The sequence below is a fragment of the Mirounga leonina genome, unplaced genomic scaffold (genome assembly GCF_011800145.1).
Source record: "Mirounga leonina isolate KUSES-001 unplaced genomic scaffold, KU_Mleo_1.0 Mir_418, whole genome shotgun sequence".
NCBI lineage: Eukaryota > Metazoa > Chordata > Mammalia > Carnivora > Phocidae > Mirounga > Mirounga leonina.
The window spans coordinates 4327802-4341155 of record NW_023270739.1 but is presented as its reverse complement, the minus strand read 5'-3'; the positions used below and the strand labels follow the sequence as shown (position 1 = coordinate 4341155).

The window sequence follows — 13354 nt, the reverse complement described above, 5'->3', positions numbered from 1 at the left end:
TGCTCAGTGACGCCCTCCCTCCCAGCCCACCCACCCACCCCAGGCTGGGAACCTGACCCCAAGGCAAGCTGAGCCCCAGGAATGGGGAAATGGAAATCAGAGGGGATGGAAGCCACCCACCATGAGAAGCAAAGCCGAAGAGTGGTATGGAGAAAGGGAGGGCCCAGAGGGAGATGGGGGGGGCCACAGAAGGGCGTGAGGGAACAGAACAGGGAGGTGCAACGCTAAGAGGGATGAGAGCGGAGGGAGCGAGATCCACAGTGGGGGTGAAGCCAAAAAGCTCAGGAGTGAACCCTGGGATCCCGGGGCTCTGCTGCACCTCCTGCGACTGGGCCTCGAGTCTCCCAGAGGCCGAGCCTGTCAGGACACGGGCAGATGCTGCACTTGCCCGGCTTCCATTCAGCACCTCAGTCACCCACAGCGTGAACAAAGTCTGAAAACAGTCCAGGGAATTGCCAAAGGGGTCCCTTGTCCCCAGGGGAGGGGAACAGTGGCCAGTGCCCTTACCAGAGCTGGTGGGATCTCGGACCGCAGCCTCCCGGTGAACATGTCGCTCCAATGGCATCGCTTTGGGAGGAGGAGGAAGACAAGAGTCAGTGGAGCCCCTCAGAGGTGGCCTGCAGGCAATGCCTCATCCTTGTGGCCATGGACTACTGAGCATTACAATACTTCTGAAATTGGGTTTCCTCAATGAAAAGCTGGTCCAGCTCTGGCTGAAGCTGGGAGTACCTGGAGACCCCCAAAGCAGAAGTGTGGAGGAAAATGCCCAACCCTCTAGTTTTCCAGGAGAGAAACCAGGCCGAGAAGGAAGAGACTGGCCCCAGGCCCCAGGCCCCAAGGCAGGGCAGTGGCAGGACCAGGGCCAATACGCCAGACTCCTTGTTTCCAATGCCGGTTTCTCATACACTGTGGGCCCAAATGACACGTGACAGAAGATTTGGGTGGCAGAGGCAGAAAGTAAGCAATACGGATCCATCAGCGAGAAAGTTACTCGTTTTTTAAGGTGCCTTTTTTTTTTTTTTAAGTAATCTCTATGCCCAACATGGGGCTCGAACTCATGATCCTGAGATCAAGAGTCTCATGCTCTACTGACTGAGCCAGCCAGGCGCCCCTCAAGACTCTTTCCATCCCTTCTGATCACCTCCAGAAGGCGGTCTTTCTTTGGGGCTGGTGGATCTTACCCACCTCTCCACTTCTTGCTTGTTTGCCTTTTGAACAAAGGGTGAGTAGGCCTCATGCTCAGAAGCTTTAGGTGACATCTTTTAGGTGACTAGAGTTTAATAACGCTATTTTGTTATCTTTATGGTAAGGAATACCACTTTCCATTTACAGAAGAGATCAAGTTTACTTTTAAATTACATCAAAGTGAGCTGATTTAAAGAAAATACTAGGAAAAGCCACAAAGGTGGTGGCCCTAGGACTAGATCGTGTTACCACACAGGCCAGCAGAATTTAGTTTCTAAGCACACAGCCCTACCCTCCAACTCTGGTCACTCTGTCCACCCAAAATATCAGCTCTGGCAGCTCCAGCCTCTCCTGGGCCAAACCTGGGCATGACAGAACCCAGAGAAAGCAACTTTCCCCTGAAAATCCAGTCCTTGAAATGTATGAACTAAATTCAACCTTAAGTACTAGGCAAACTGATTTCTGTAGAATTCTCAAGGCCTCCAATAAAGCAAATCACCAACCCACATGGAGCCTTAGAGGACAGTCTACCTGGGTCTGCTCAGTGAGATACACCTGAATGCAGGTGCTCAGGGCCACGACAGGCAGCCACAGCCTGAGCACTGGAACCCCTGACAACTGGCATCTCACCCGGAAGCTTCCCCAACCCAACTCTGATGGGCCAAGGGTCAGCATGGGGGTTTGGCGCACAAGAACGAGGTTCCAATTCTGACTTAACCTGACTCCAGGCCCACCACTATTCCCTGCCCATCTCTGACCCCCACTATCCCATCTCTGCAATACAGCTTTTGGCCTCAACAATCTCTCAGTGAGCAGTAGTTACTACAGAGCAGTTATGAGGCTGGGCTGTTATCTGGGCCCCAGTCCCAGCCCCCTCCTGACACGTGTGGCCCTGGACCTCACCTCCCTCATCTGTCAAGACCTAACTTATGCCTGTGTTCCAACAGGAGAGGGAACATCTCTCGCACTAGCACCTTGGCCAGAGCACTACTGGGGTCAAGGGCAGCTCCCACCTGCCCCAGCCCTGACCCCATGGGGGTGGGGTGACTTAAGGCCCTAGGTCTGCTCAGGATGACACGTTGCACGTGGCACTCCTGTGGTCACGCTCTCTCATGACACAAGCCCACATGTGCTCACCACGGCAACCTCACAGGGAAGAAAAAGTTTTGATAAAGGACCCCCGACTCAGAGCGGAGTTTGGTGCAAGGCCACAGAAAACAAATAAGGTGGTGGTACCAGGGCTTCAACCCAGACCCTCAGATGACAAAGCTCAGCTTCTGCAGCCTCCAGGCCACATCTCTTCCATTCCTGCCCTTCACTGGCCACTGTGAAGGGTTGATTTTTTTCATAGGAAAATGTCCCAGTGTCTGCTCAGGGAAACGACAGGCCCTGGGCAGAAGAGAAGATACAACCACCATCTTAGCTATTACCCGACCATGATGTTCCTGAGGAAACAAACAGTAAGGACTACCTCACGAGCCAGCCATTCCGTTCGCCCTGGCCCTGCATCCTTTCCCTTCAGCAAGCACAGGGGGGCCAGGAAAGAGCACCGGACTTCAGAGTCTGCCACGTGGCTTACTGATCAGCATTAGGATCCTGGGCTGTTTACTCAGCTCCTCCGAGCCTCAGTTCCCTTGACTTACAAATGGACACAGTGTTTATTACCGGGGGTGCCCGGAGGACTAAAGACACAAGCCGTGCATACACTGAGCATCATTTGCAGTCGGAAAAGCAGGTCTCTCCCTCATCACTCTGCAGAGGCTTTATGTGCTGATGCACACTAGGATTCCCAGGAATGAAGAGTGTGTAGGGACGCCCTCCTGATATTTTCAACACCTGATATCCCAACTCTTCTCACAGAGCATCCTGAAGGACTGCTCTTTAGTGGGACCCCCTTTAGGACACAATGGAATAGAAGGATCTCTGTATCGGCCAAAGAGGAGCATCACTTGGATCTAACCTTTAAGAAAGAACCCGCCATTCAGCCGTGAGGAGTGCAGCACCTTCCCAAACCCACCACAGCATCTGAGCTGAGGTCTGGCCACTTCTGCCCAATACACGACTCTTCTATGGGCAGTCTTTGCTCTGGAGCCCCCTGCTGGGGAGGCTCAGCGCTTGCCAGAACAGCCCCATAGTCCAAGGCTTGGTGGCCAATTCTGTGCCCTTCCCTCCTCACAGACGCCAAATCTACAATGCTAGCTAGGCTCTCCGTGTCCAGTTCTGCTTCTTCCCCCTTTATCTTTCATGCATATTACCTGATAAACCTCTGACACTCCTGTCTGTTACTGGGGGATCCAAATGGACACATCACCCAGGGAGAGGGGCCCTGGCCAGTGCTGTGCACTCTGGGGAAGCCAGAGCAAGACGAGTTGTTCGTGGTGACCACCAACAAGGCAGGACCTAGGAGGGTCTGGACATAGGCAGGGGCTGTGGTGGCATGAGTAGAAGCTTGTCCCCAACCAGTCTGGGCCTGCTCACCATGCAGATCTCACCTTTAACTCTGACTTCTTCTCCAAGGCCTTGGCGATGACCCTGGCTGCCTCCACGCCCACCGTGTTGCCCTCCAGGCGCAGAGCCTCTAAGCCATCAAAGTCTTCAATCTCTTTAATCACGTCTTTGGCTGCCAAGGACCAAAGAACAGAAACTTAGATTTTGGGAGTCAAAAACAGCTGAGGCAGAAGAGAGTCCAGCCGCTACCTCGTCACTCACAATTCCAACAGCAATAGTATACCTGCTGCGTGCTGGGCCCTGGCTTGCAAGGAAGAATCAGGCGGGCTCACAATCTAGCAGGGGACACGGCTACAAAGAAAATTCCTCTGTACTGAGTGTTAAAACAGGCGCAGAGGGAAGGCTTGGGAGCCAAAGGAGGAAAGAAACTGGCCACGTGGGGCAAAGAAGGGGCTTAGGGCACCTTATGGTGGTGTGTGTGGAGCCTCCCTCTGCAGGGATTGCACAAGGCCAGGCAAGGGGGGCGCCTAGGTGGCTCAGTTGGTTAAGCAGAGGCCTTCGGGGGCGGGGGGGGGGGGGGGGCGCCTGGGTGGCTCAGATAGTTAAGCGTCTGCCTTCGGCTCAGGTCATGATCCCAGGGTCCTGGGATCGAGCCCCGCATCGGGCTCCCTGCTTGGCAGGGAGCCTGCTTCTCCCTCTCCCTCTACTGTTCCCCCTACTTGTGCTCTCTCGCTCTGTCAAATAAATAAATAAAATCTTTAAAAAAAGCATCCGCCTTCAGCTTGAGTTATGATCTCAGGGTCCTGGGATCAAGCCCCACATAGAGCTCTCTGCTCAGCAGGGAGCCTGCTTCTCCCTCTCCTTCCTGCTCGCGTTCTCTCTATCTCTGTCTCTCTCTCAAACAAACAAACAAACAAATAAATAAATAAAAAGAGGCCAAGCAGGGAAATGGCATCCAAGTTGAGAGGACCAGCAGGTACAACAGCATAAAGGCTCTCAGAGTTACATGAATCATGTGCAGGGCGTTCATTACTGTATTGTTTTTGTTACAATGAAAAATTCCAAGCAAGCTAAATGTCCATCAACAGAGAATAGGTTAATTCACTGGAGTACATTATACAGTTACATTGACATCATTATGAATGGTGACACAGTGTTTACCTGACTTGGAAAATATTCATGTCATAGTGATAAGTGAAAAATGGGGTTTTCCACAGGTTTTTGATCTGATCACACTTTTAAAATGTTATACCTATTAGAAAATACATAAATAAAAATAAAAAATAAAATGCTATATATTCGATCTTACACACACACACACACCCCAAGGTCTAAAAGGATAAAAACCCAATGTTAAAACAATTATCTCTAGGTGCTGCCATTATGGGTGATTCTGTGCTTTTCCATCATCTGCTCAATTTATTCCTAATGTATCACGTTATAAAACAGCTTTTAAAGTATCTCTAATTATGATCCTAATTGAGAAAGAAAGAAAAGAGAGAGAGAGAAAGAAAGAAAGAGAGAAAGAAAATAAAGAAAAGAAAAAAAGGAAAGGGGAACTCAGCTATGGTTAGGAAAAAAGCTAGAAAGAAAAATGCACCAAAATTAATAGTAGTTGTATCCTGGGGTATGAGATAATGAAGATGTGGGTTTTTTGCCTTCTTTCAATGTTTCTGTATTCTGTAATGAGCACATGTTAATTTTACAATCTGAACAAAAACACACAAGGGGCATGAGACAAAACCCCTCTAGCCTGGCTGGCACAAGACCAGTGGGGTGAGGCGATGGGGAAGAGATGGAGATGTGTACAGGAGAGAAAAGTTGGACTTGACCTTTTAGGTGACAAAGGCCACAGAAAGGGTTTCAGAAAGGTGGTGCTTCGCCACCTGTAAGGAGCTTGCAGAGAAGCTGTCCCAGTGGGGCCTCTGAACATACCTCCCTCCCTAGGCCACCAGTGACACTTCCTTAGGATCCCTGCTGAACTCCCAGCCAGGTCAGATCCTGCTTGGCAGGTTTCACAGCCTGGTCTCCCCGCAGACGCTGCCTGCTACAATTTTACACTCTTCTAAGTGATGACTTGATCATCACGTGGAGACTTTGTTCATACCCCCTTCCTCACTGGGTCATGAGCTCCGGCCAGGACTTGGCCTCAGCTCACTACCATGCCCCACAGAGAGGAATGCTTAGCATTCTCCCCCACACAGCCTAGTTACTACTACGTCTATCTCACAGTGGAGTAAACTGAGACACAGAGAGAGTACATACATGCCTACTGAGGTCACACAGTCAGAAAGTGGTGACCAACATTTATTTTCCTTTTCTTATTTCACAACCAGGAAGACTGGACAGGTATGAGCCTTCTATTTGCTAGAAGGGGAAGCTGAGGTTTCAAGGAATGAAGCAACTCTGCCCATGAATTTAAGAGAAGAGCAGAGCTAGGCTTCAGACTGGTCTTATAAAACTCTACCCATGAGCTCCTCCTCAAATCCTTGCTTCTGTGCATAACCGTGGACTAAATGGAGCACCCCCCACCCCCGCAGGAAGCCCCTCAATCCTTCCTTCTTCCCTGGATCCCAGGTGCCCAGGTGTCCTCCGTGACTGGCACACAGTGCGCTGCGCGAGGGCTGAAATAATCTCTCAGCGCTTTGGAAGACCTGCTCCAGAACGGAGCCCCTCGAACACCCAGGGACTGGCCAGGTGAACAATGAGGGAGGACAGCTGCTCATGGGAATGTCTGTGCAATCAAGAGCCAGGCAACAGAGATGCAGGGGCCCCAAGGGAAGACTTCTGCCATACAAGTGATGCACGCACAGAGCGAGTTCAGCCCTGGGGAGAGTCACAGGCACAACGCGAGCTGGGAAGAAAAAGCACAATTGGGAAGAGCAGGGACAGGAGAGTGGGGGGATCACCGCTGGGTGGCCTTTCTCGTTCATCTTCAATCCATGTGGAGTTCTATGTAACTCAAATACAGGCTAGGGCTGCATCCCAACCACTGTCGGATAACCAGCTGTCAGGAGGCTGAGCGGCAGGGCTTGCTTTTCAGCCTCCACCACCTCACACAGTGACAGGCTTCAGGTGGTCACCATGCAGCCATGGAAAAGCAGAAAGGCCTTTCTTTGGTCCTTAAATGACTTACTGGGGAGAGAAAAGAGCCTTGTTCCAATCATCAGTTTGGTGGCTTCCTCACACAGGCCCTTGCTCCTGATGGGGCCGGCTCACTCGCAGCCAAGATGGAGGCCCTTTGTGGGCCCAGGACTTGGCCGCCAGGTTCCCCTGCACAGCATTCAAGGGCCTCTGCACTGCGCTCCCTATGGCATCCTGATTTCTTCTCTCCCGTGCCCACCCTACGTGTCTCATCTCTGCCTAACTCATGTCGTCCTCCCTGCCTCTAGCGCCTTTTCGCCTTCAAAGACAGTTCAAACACCACCTCACCCATGGAGACTTCTAGGGCCCTCCTAAACTAGAAGTGACCCCTTTCCCTCGCCGTACTTGCCACAGCTTTCTGTTCATGTCGATCAGAGTATCCTTCACCTTCTGCCCCCCAGTAGTTATCTGAGTACCTCCTTCCTCCTCCAGGAGAGGAGCTCCTCAGAGGCTGGGGCTGTAAGCTGGGCATCCCTGGTGACTTAAAAATGGAGGCAGCATGTCCAGCCTGCGCCAGTGAAGTGGTGATCTGCACGGATTTTAAGGCTAGACAAGCTTGAGTTTTTGTTTTGTTTTTTTTTAAGATTTTATTTATTTGAGAGAGAGAGCTCATGAGAGGGAGGAGGGTCAGAGGGAGAAGCAGACTCCCTGCCGAGCAGGGAGCCCGATGCGGGACTCAATCCCGGGACTCCGGGATCATGACCTGAGCCGAAGGCAGTCACTTAACCAACTGAGCCACCCGGGCGCCCGACAAGCTTGAGTTCTAATCCCAGCTCCACTGCTTCTAGCTGCGCCCTTAGGCGAGTCCTTTCACTTCCCTGGGCTTTCATTTTCCCATCTATAGAATGGGGATGAAACCCACCTGAAGGACTTTTGTGAAAATAAACTGAGATACTACTTGCGTGGCACTTAAGACAGCCTGACTCAGTGTTCAGTGAATGGCATTTAATAGCAAATTTATGTTTACTGAACTGAGCTGAAGGTCTGCTGAGAAACACAGGAACACGGATTCAGCTGGAACTCTGTTAAAATCCTGGCTCTGCTATGTACCAGCTGTATGACCTTGGGCAAATTAGGTCTTCCAAATCATTTTTCCTTATTTATAAAAATGGTAACATTTCCACCTTCCTCCCTCCCTCCCGGATGATGCATGATCGAAAGTGACAAGAGCACAGGGAGGAGCTCTATCAATTTTAAGGCCGTTTAGAGCTATTAGGAATGTGCACGGCCACGCTCCCAGCAACCCAAGGACTCAAGCAGTTTCTGAGCCAGTGCAGGGGAGCAAGCCTGCCTGCACCGCATGACAACCAGGCAAGTCCAGACCAGTTTCCCTGGTTGGGCCAGAACCTCAAGAGGCCGTTCAAGTACTGACGTAGGTGCCTTCACTTCCAAACACCAGGGGATTCAGGGTTGACCAGTGTTAGCCACGCTTTGGCTAGGGATGAAAAGACAGGGCCTGCATTCTGGTTCCTAATTCCCTCCAGTCCTCATTCCTCTACACAGACAAGTCTTCATCCATCCCTCTCCCAGGAGCATTCAGCTGCATGGACCGGACCTCCAAGAGGGCCTTACCTCTGGGGAAGGCAACCAGTATTCCCAGACCAGCCTGGGATCATGGTGGTAAAGATCTAATAGGAAGTCAGGGGCTATATCCTGAGACTGCTGTCATGGTCACTCATTGTTTACTATCCTCTCCAAGACATAAAGGGACCCTTCCCACCTGCCAACCTAAGCTGTTACCAGCAAGGATGGCCTCCCAAAAACATGATTAGCAGGGAAGCCTATATGTGCTTGTGGACACATCATCTCTGAGCCTCACTGAGATGGGCCCAAAGATATCTCACAGAACTACTAGGACAAACAACGTAATAACACAGCTAAACAAGCCGGAACACGAGTAAGAGTAAGTGGTCATTTGCACACTCCTTTTCCTCCCCTGGGCCAGCCCAAGCAGGAACTCACCATCTTCTGCAGTGTTGAGTTTGAGGCTCTTGCCCTTGAAACTCAGCTGTCCCCCGGCCACCTGGGTTTTGGCAAGCGTCTCTGCTAGCTTGGCAATGTCTTCAGAGGCCATGCTGGCCACGTTGCTGGGCTCCCCTGGAAATCTGCAAACTGAGCAGGATGAAGTTTCATTAAGAGAGAGGAGTCTCCTGGGGACCCCCGGCTGGGAAGGGCAGGGTAGGACATCAGCCTTTTCAGGGGCTTGACCCCCTCTCCCCCCACTATGGAGACTCCAACAGCTAAACTACTGGGAGAAATGAAAACAGCGTTAGGGAGGGAACAATTCTAGAAAGGTGGAGAAAGTGGCAAGAATGTAGTAAAATCATATTTTAGCCTCTGGACAGTCACTATCTCACTTTAACTCCTCCCCTGCCCAAATGCCCCAGCTGGGACACCAAGCATAGCCATGTGAGTTGCCCATTTTCTGGGCCCCCAGTGAATGACAGTTGAGTCCCAGACCAATAGCTGCAAAGAGCCCCAAGCACACACCTGCTTGATCATCTTGGCTGCTCTCTGTTTGAGGGTCCCATTCCCCAAACAGGACTAAGATGGCTACGGGATCCAGGTCATCCATCCCAGGAAATGCCCCACCACCCACGCTGACATGTCTCTGGGGTTGGGGCACACGGGTCAGCCCACTGCACGTCAGTTTCAACCTTGGCCAGGAGACTGGGCAACCCATGTCGGCCAGACCTCAGGGGTTCCTAGGAGACCAGAGGTCTCTACATCACAACAGCCACCATCACAATAGATCCAGGGCAGAGTTACTGAAGAAAGGAGCTTCCAGCTTGGCAGAACTCAGAACACTGGCAGAAAGGACCACTCCATTTCCCCAAAGAGGAAATGGCAGGTAATCAGGGGAGACCAAGGAAGACTGATATGGGGGACAGAACCAGGAGGTGCCCACAGAGACTCCGTCTTATCCAGAACATGTTCTTCCCCAATCTATTCATCCTCAAGATACAATTGTGATGGCCCTCCAAGCCTCTCATTCCCCCCAGGCTTCCTCTGGGCTCCTACAGCCAGCTTCCCACCTCCTTCTCCTTATCTTAACCCTGATCACCCTGGTTTGCCTATCTTTACCAGTAAGCATGAATCATTCTTCTGGGTAAGGAGGTGTCCATTCATTCAAGAAACATTTAATGTGTACTACTGTGTTCTGGACATTGCTCCAGATACTGGAAGCACAGCAGTGAATGAAACAAAAATCATACCCTCTTAGGGGCACCTGGGTGGCTCAGTTGGTTAAGCAACTGCCTTCGGCTCAGGTCATGATCCTGGAGTCCCGGGATCGAGTCCTGCATCGGGCTCCCTGCTTGGCAGGGAGTCTGCTTCTCCCTCTGACCCTCCTCCCTCTCATGCTCTCTCTCTCTCTCAAATAAATAAATAAATAAATAAATAAATAAATAAATCATACCCTCTTAAAATAAGTGTTCTTTTTTTTTTTTAAGATTTTATTTTTTTAAGTACTCTCTATGCCCAATGTGAGGCATAACACCAAGATCAAGAGTCGCCAGCTCTACCAACTGAGCCAGCCAGGCACCCCTTAGAGCATGTGTTCTAAACAAGATATGCAGTATCTTAAGACAGTGATAAGAAGAAAAATAAACAGAGAAGAGGGTAAGGAGTTTTCTGGGGGTTGCAATTTAAAACAGATTGGTTAGAGGAGTGCCTGGTGGCTCAGTTGGTTAAGCGTCCGACTAATGATCCCAGCTCAGGTCTTGATCTCAGGGTCATGAGTTCAAGCCCCATGTTCAGCTCCACACTGGGCATAGAGCCTACTTAAAAAAAAAAAACAAAAACAAACAAACAAAAAAACCCCACAACAAATCAGAATGATTTAGAGAAGATATTATTAGGAAAGAAACAAAGACTTGAAGGATATCAAGGCCTGGGCCAGGCAGATATCTGGGGGGGTGAGAGCATTCTTGCAAATGGAATAGCAAAAGCAAAGGCTCTTGTGGGGGGAAAAAGGGAGATTAGAAGAACTGCAGGGAGGCCAGTGGGGCTGGAGGGCAGAGAGGGAAGGAGAAAGAAAGCAAGAAATGAGAAAAGAGAATTAGCAAGAGGCCCAAGTCACAAAGGCCATTTAAAGAATCTGGCTTTTACTCTGAGTGAAAAGAGAAGAGCAGGCTCTGACAGATGTTTTTTTTTTTTTTAAGATTTTATTTATTTATTTGAGAGAGAGAGAATGAGAGAGCACATGAGAGGGGGGAGGGTCAGAGGGAGAAGCAGGCTCCCCGCCGAGCAGGGAGCCCGACGCGGGACTCGATCCCGGGGCTCCAGGATCATGACCTGAGCCGAAGGCAGTCGCTTAACCGACTGAGCCACCCAGGCGCCCCTGACAAATGTTTTGACAGGCATCTCGAAGGCGCTCCAAGAATGAAGAGATGAAACTGAATAAACATTAGCCTGAAACCCCGCCGCCACTTGCAGTTCTGGGATGGGACAATTTGAGGCAAGAAAAATGGTGGTGGGGCTCCCAGATATGTTCCTATTGGAACACAGACCTTCGCAGCTAGAAAAGGGCCTATTCCTCAGTCCAATACACACGCACCACCCACTTTAAAGACTACGAAACCGAAGCACAGAGAGGTGCTTGATTTGCCCCAGGTCTGCAAAGGGTCAGCAGCAGAGCAAAGACGGAGAGTAAATACACAAACGGTCCTCTCCTTTCTGGGAACGAAAGTCGCAGATTTTCTCAGAGGCACATCCATCGCGCCTGCGAAGCGTCAGCAGTGGCCCACGGCGATCCCAGGGGCGACGGGCGTGGGACTCTTGGGGGGCGGCGGCAGGGGAGCGACGCGCGAGTGCGGGCGGCGAATGACAGGCGGGCGGCGCGGGAGCCCCATCCGGGATCCCCGGCGGACGCGCACCGCCCCCAGGTGTCACCGACGCCAACGGGAGACGCCACTGCTGGCAGCTGCGCCAGACGCCCTCTCCAAGCCTCAGCTTCCCCATCTGGGAGAGGGGGCTGCGCCCCCCAGCACCCCCTCTCTCAGCCCCTCCCGCGCTTGGCCGTCGAAGCGCAGGGGAGAAGGCCGACACCCAGAAGGCGCTCAGGGGCGCCACATCCTCCTCGCCCAGTTGCAGGGCCGCGCCGCCCCCCGCGCCCATCCCAGGCAGGTGACGGGGAAAGGAAAGGGACCCCGACCCTTACCGTAAACAGGCGGCGCCGGCGCGTGGGGCGACCTGAGCGCGCGCGTCCGCCCGGCAAGGGCGGGGAATGATTTAGGGTCCGGGTCAGGTCAGGTCGGGGTCGCCGCCTCTGAGCCCAGAGGTCCCGATACCCGGCCCGCTCTTCCGTCAGCTCTCCCGGCAGTTCTCGCCACTCCCGTTTCCGACACCACCTGCTCCCCGCACCGCGGCGGATGATGGCGGAGGAGGAGGATTTTGAAAGCCGGCAGTTTCTTTCCTTCGATTTGATTTGTTCGAGGCCCAGGCCGGGTTCACCTTCCCCCGCGCGCGTGGCCTCTCGGGTATGGTAGTCCAGTTCTTCTGCGCGGGGCGCGGCGACCGCGGCAGGGGCGCGCCCGCGAACTACCAGTCCCGTGACCCACCGCGTCCCAGCGCGCCTCCGCCGGCTCCCTCTGCGCCCTCCCTTTTCGGCTTCGGGCTCTTTCTCCAGGAGGCCACAGGGCGGCGTGTAACCCCGGGCGCCCAGGGAGACTACAATTCCCTCCATGCCTTGCGGTCCAGCCTACTCAGCCCTTCCGGAAAGGTTGACGCTCACGTAACTTTATTGACAAAGGCTGGTGCTCCTGAAGGCGAGCTGTTGGGTCTGTTCGGCAAGAAATAGGCATCCATTTCCTCAAAGGAAAGCCTCGCCTTTTTTCTCCCATGAAATTGAAAGGCCATTCGAAGTCTTTCACATAAACAGCCGCAAGTTATTTGATAATTAAAAAGGGAAATAGTTAACCCTATGGTAGAGAAGCTGAGACACCATCTTAACCAAATGGTCCACGTTAACATGAGTAATACGACAAACTGACGTCCATTGCACACCTGCTGATGTGAGACACTGAGAAGGACACAGCGTCACCATGCAGTCAGCAGTGCATAAAATTAATCTAATCCTGAGGAAGCATCAGCCAAACCCAAACTGAGTTACAGTTTCTTCGGCTACAGTTTCTTCGGCTACAGTTTCTTCGGCTACTCTTGCAAAAATGTCTGTGTCATGAAAGACAAAGAAAATCTGAGGAACTGTTGCAGATTAAAGGAGACTAAAAAGACATGACAACTAAATGCAACCAATGGTCGTGGATTGGATCCTGGACTGGGGAGGAAATTACTGTAAAGGGCAATATGGAGACAATTAGCAAAACTCGACGGTATATTAGATGATAGTATTGTATCAATGTTAAATTTATTGATTTTTATTATTGTGCTGGGTTATGTAAGAGATTGCCTTTGTTCTTGGTAATGAATGCTGAAATAATTAGGGGTGTGATATCAGCAGCTGACTTGCCAATGGTTCAAAAAATGTGTATATACATAGAGAGAGTGCACATGTGACCAGATGTTCAAAGTAAGTGAATCTGGGTGAGGGGGTATATGGGAGTTCTTTGCACTTTTG

At 51.6% G+C, this 13354-nt stretch overlaps 1 protein-coding gene across 2 annotated transcripts in view; it reads right to left on the bottom strand.

Moving 5' to 3' along the window:
- RANGAP1 (Ran GTPase activating protein 1) overlaps positions 1–12309 on the bottom strand; it is a 31255-nt gene extending 18946 nt beyond the window's left edge. Inside the window, exons 1-4 of one of the 2 annotated variants that reach the window (XM_034987435.1) lie at positions 11939–12309; positions 8740–8889; positions 3678–3805; positions 508–567 (exon numbers count right to left, since the gene is read on the bottom strand). In XM_034987435.1, the coding sequence (XP_034843326.1) occupies positions 508–567; positions 3678–3805; positions 8740–8851 (300 nt within the window). In that variant the 5' untranslated portion in view covers positions 8852–8889; positions 11939–12309. Of the gene's footprint in view, positions 1–507; positions 568–3677; positions 3806–8739; positions 8890–9267; positions 9353–11938 lie in introns of those variants that run through there. The other variant, XM_034987434.1, reaches the window with a different exon arrangement.
- Between the last annotated feature and the right edge of the window lie 1045 nt (positions 12310–13354).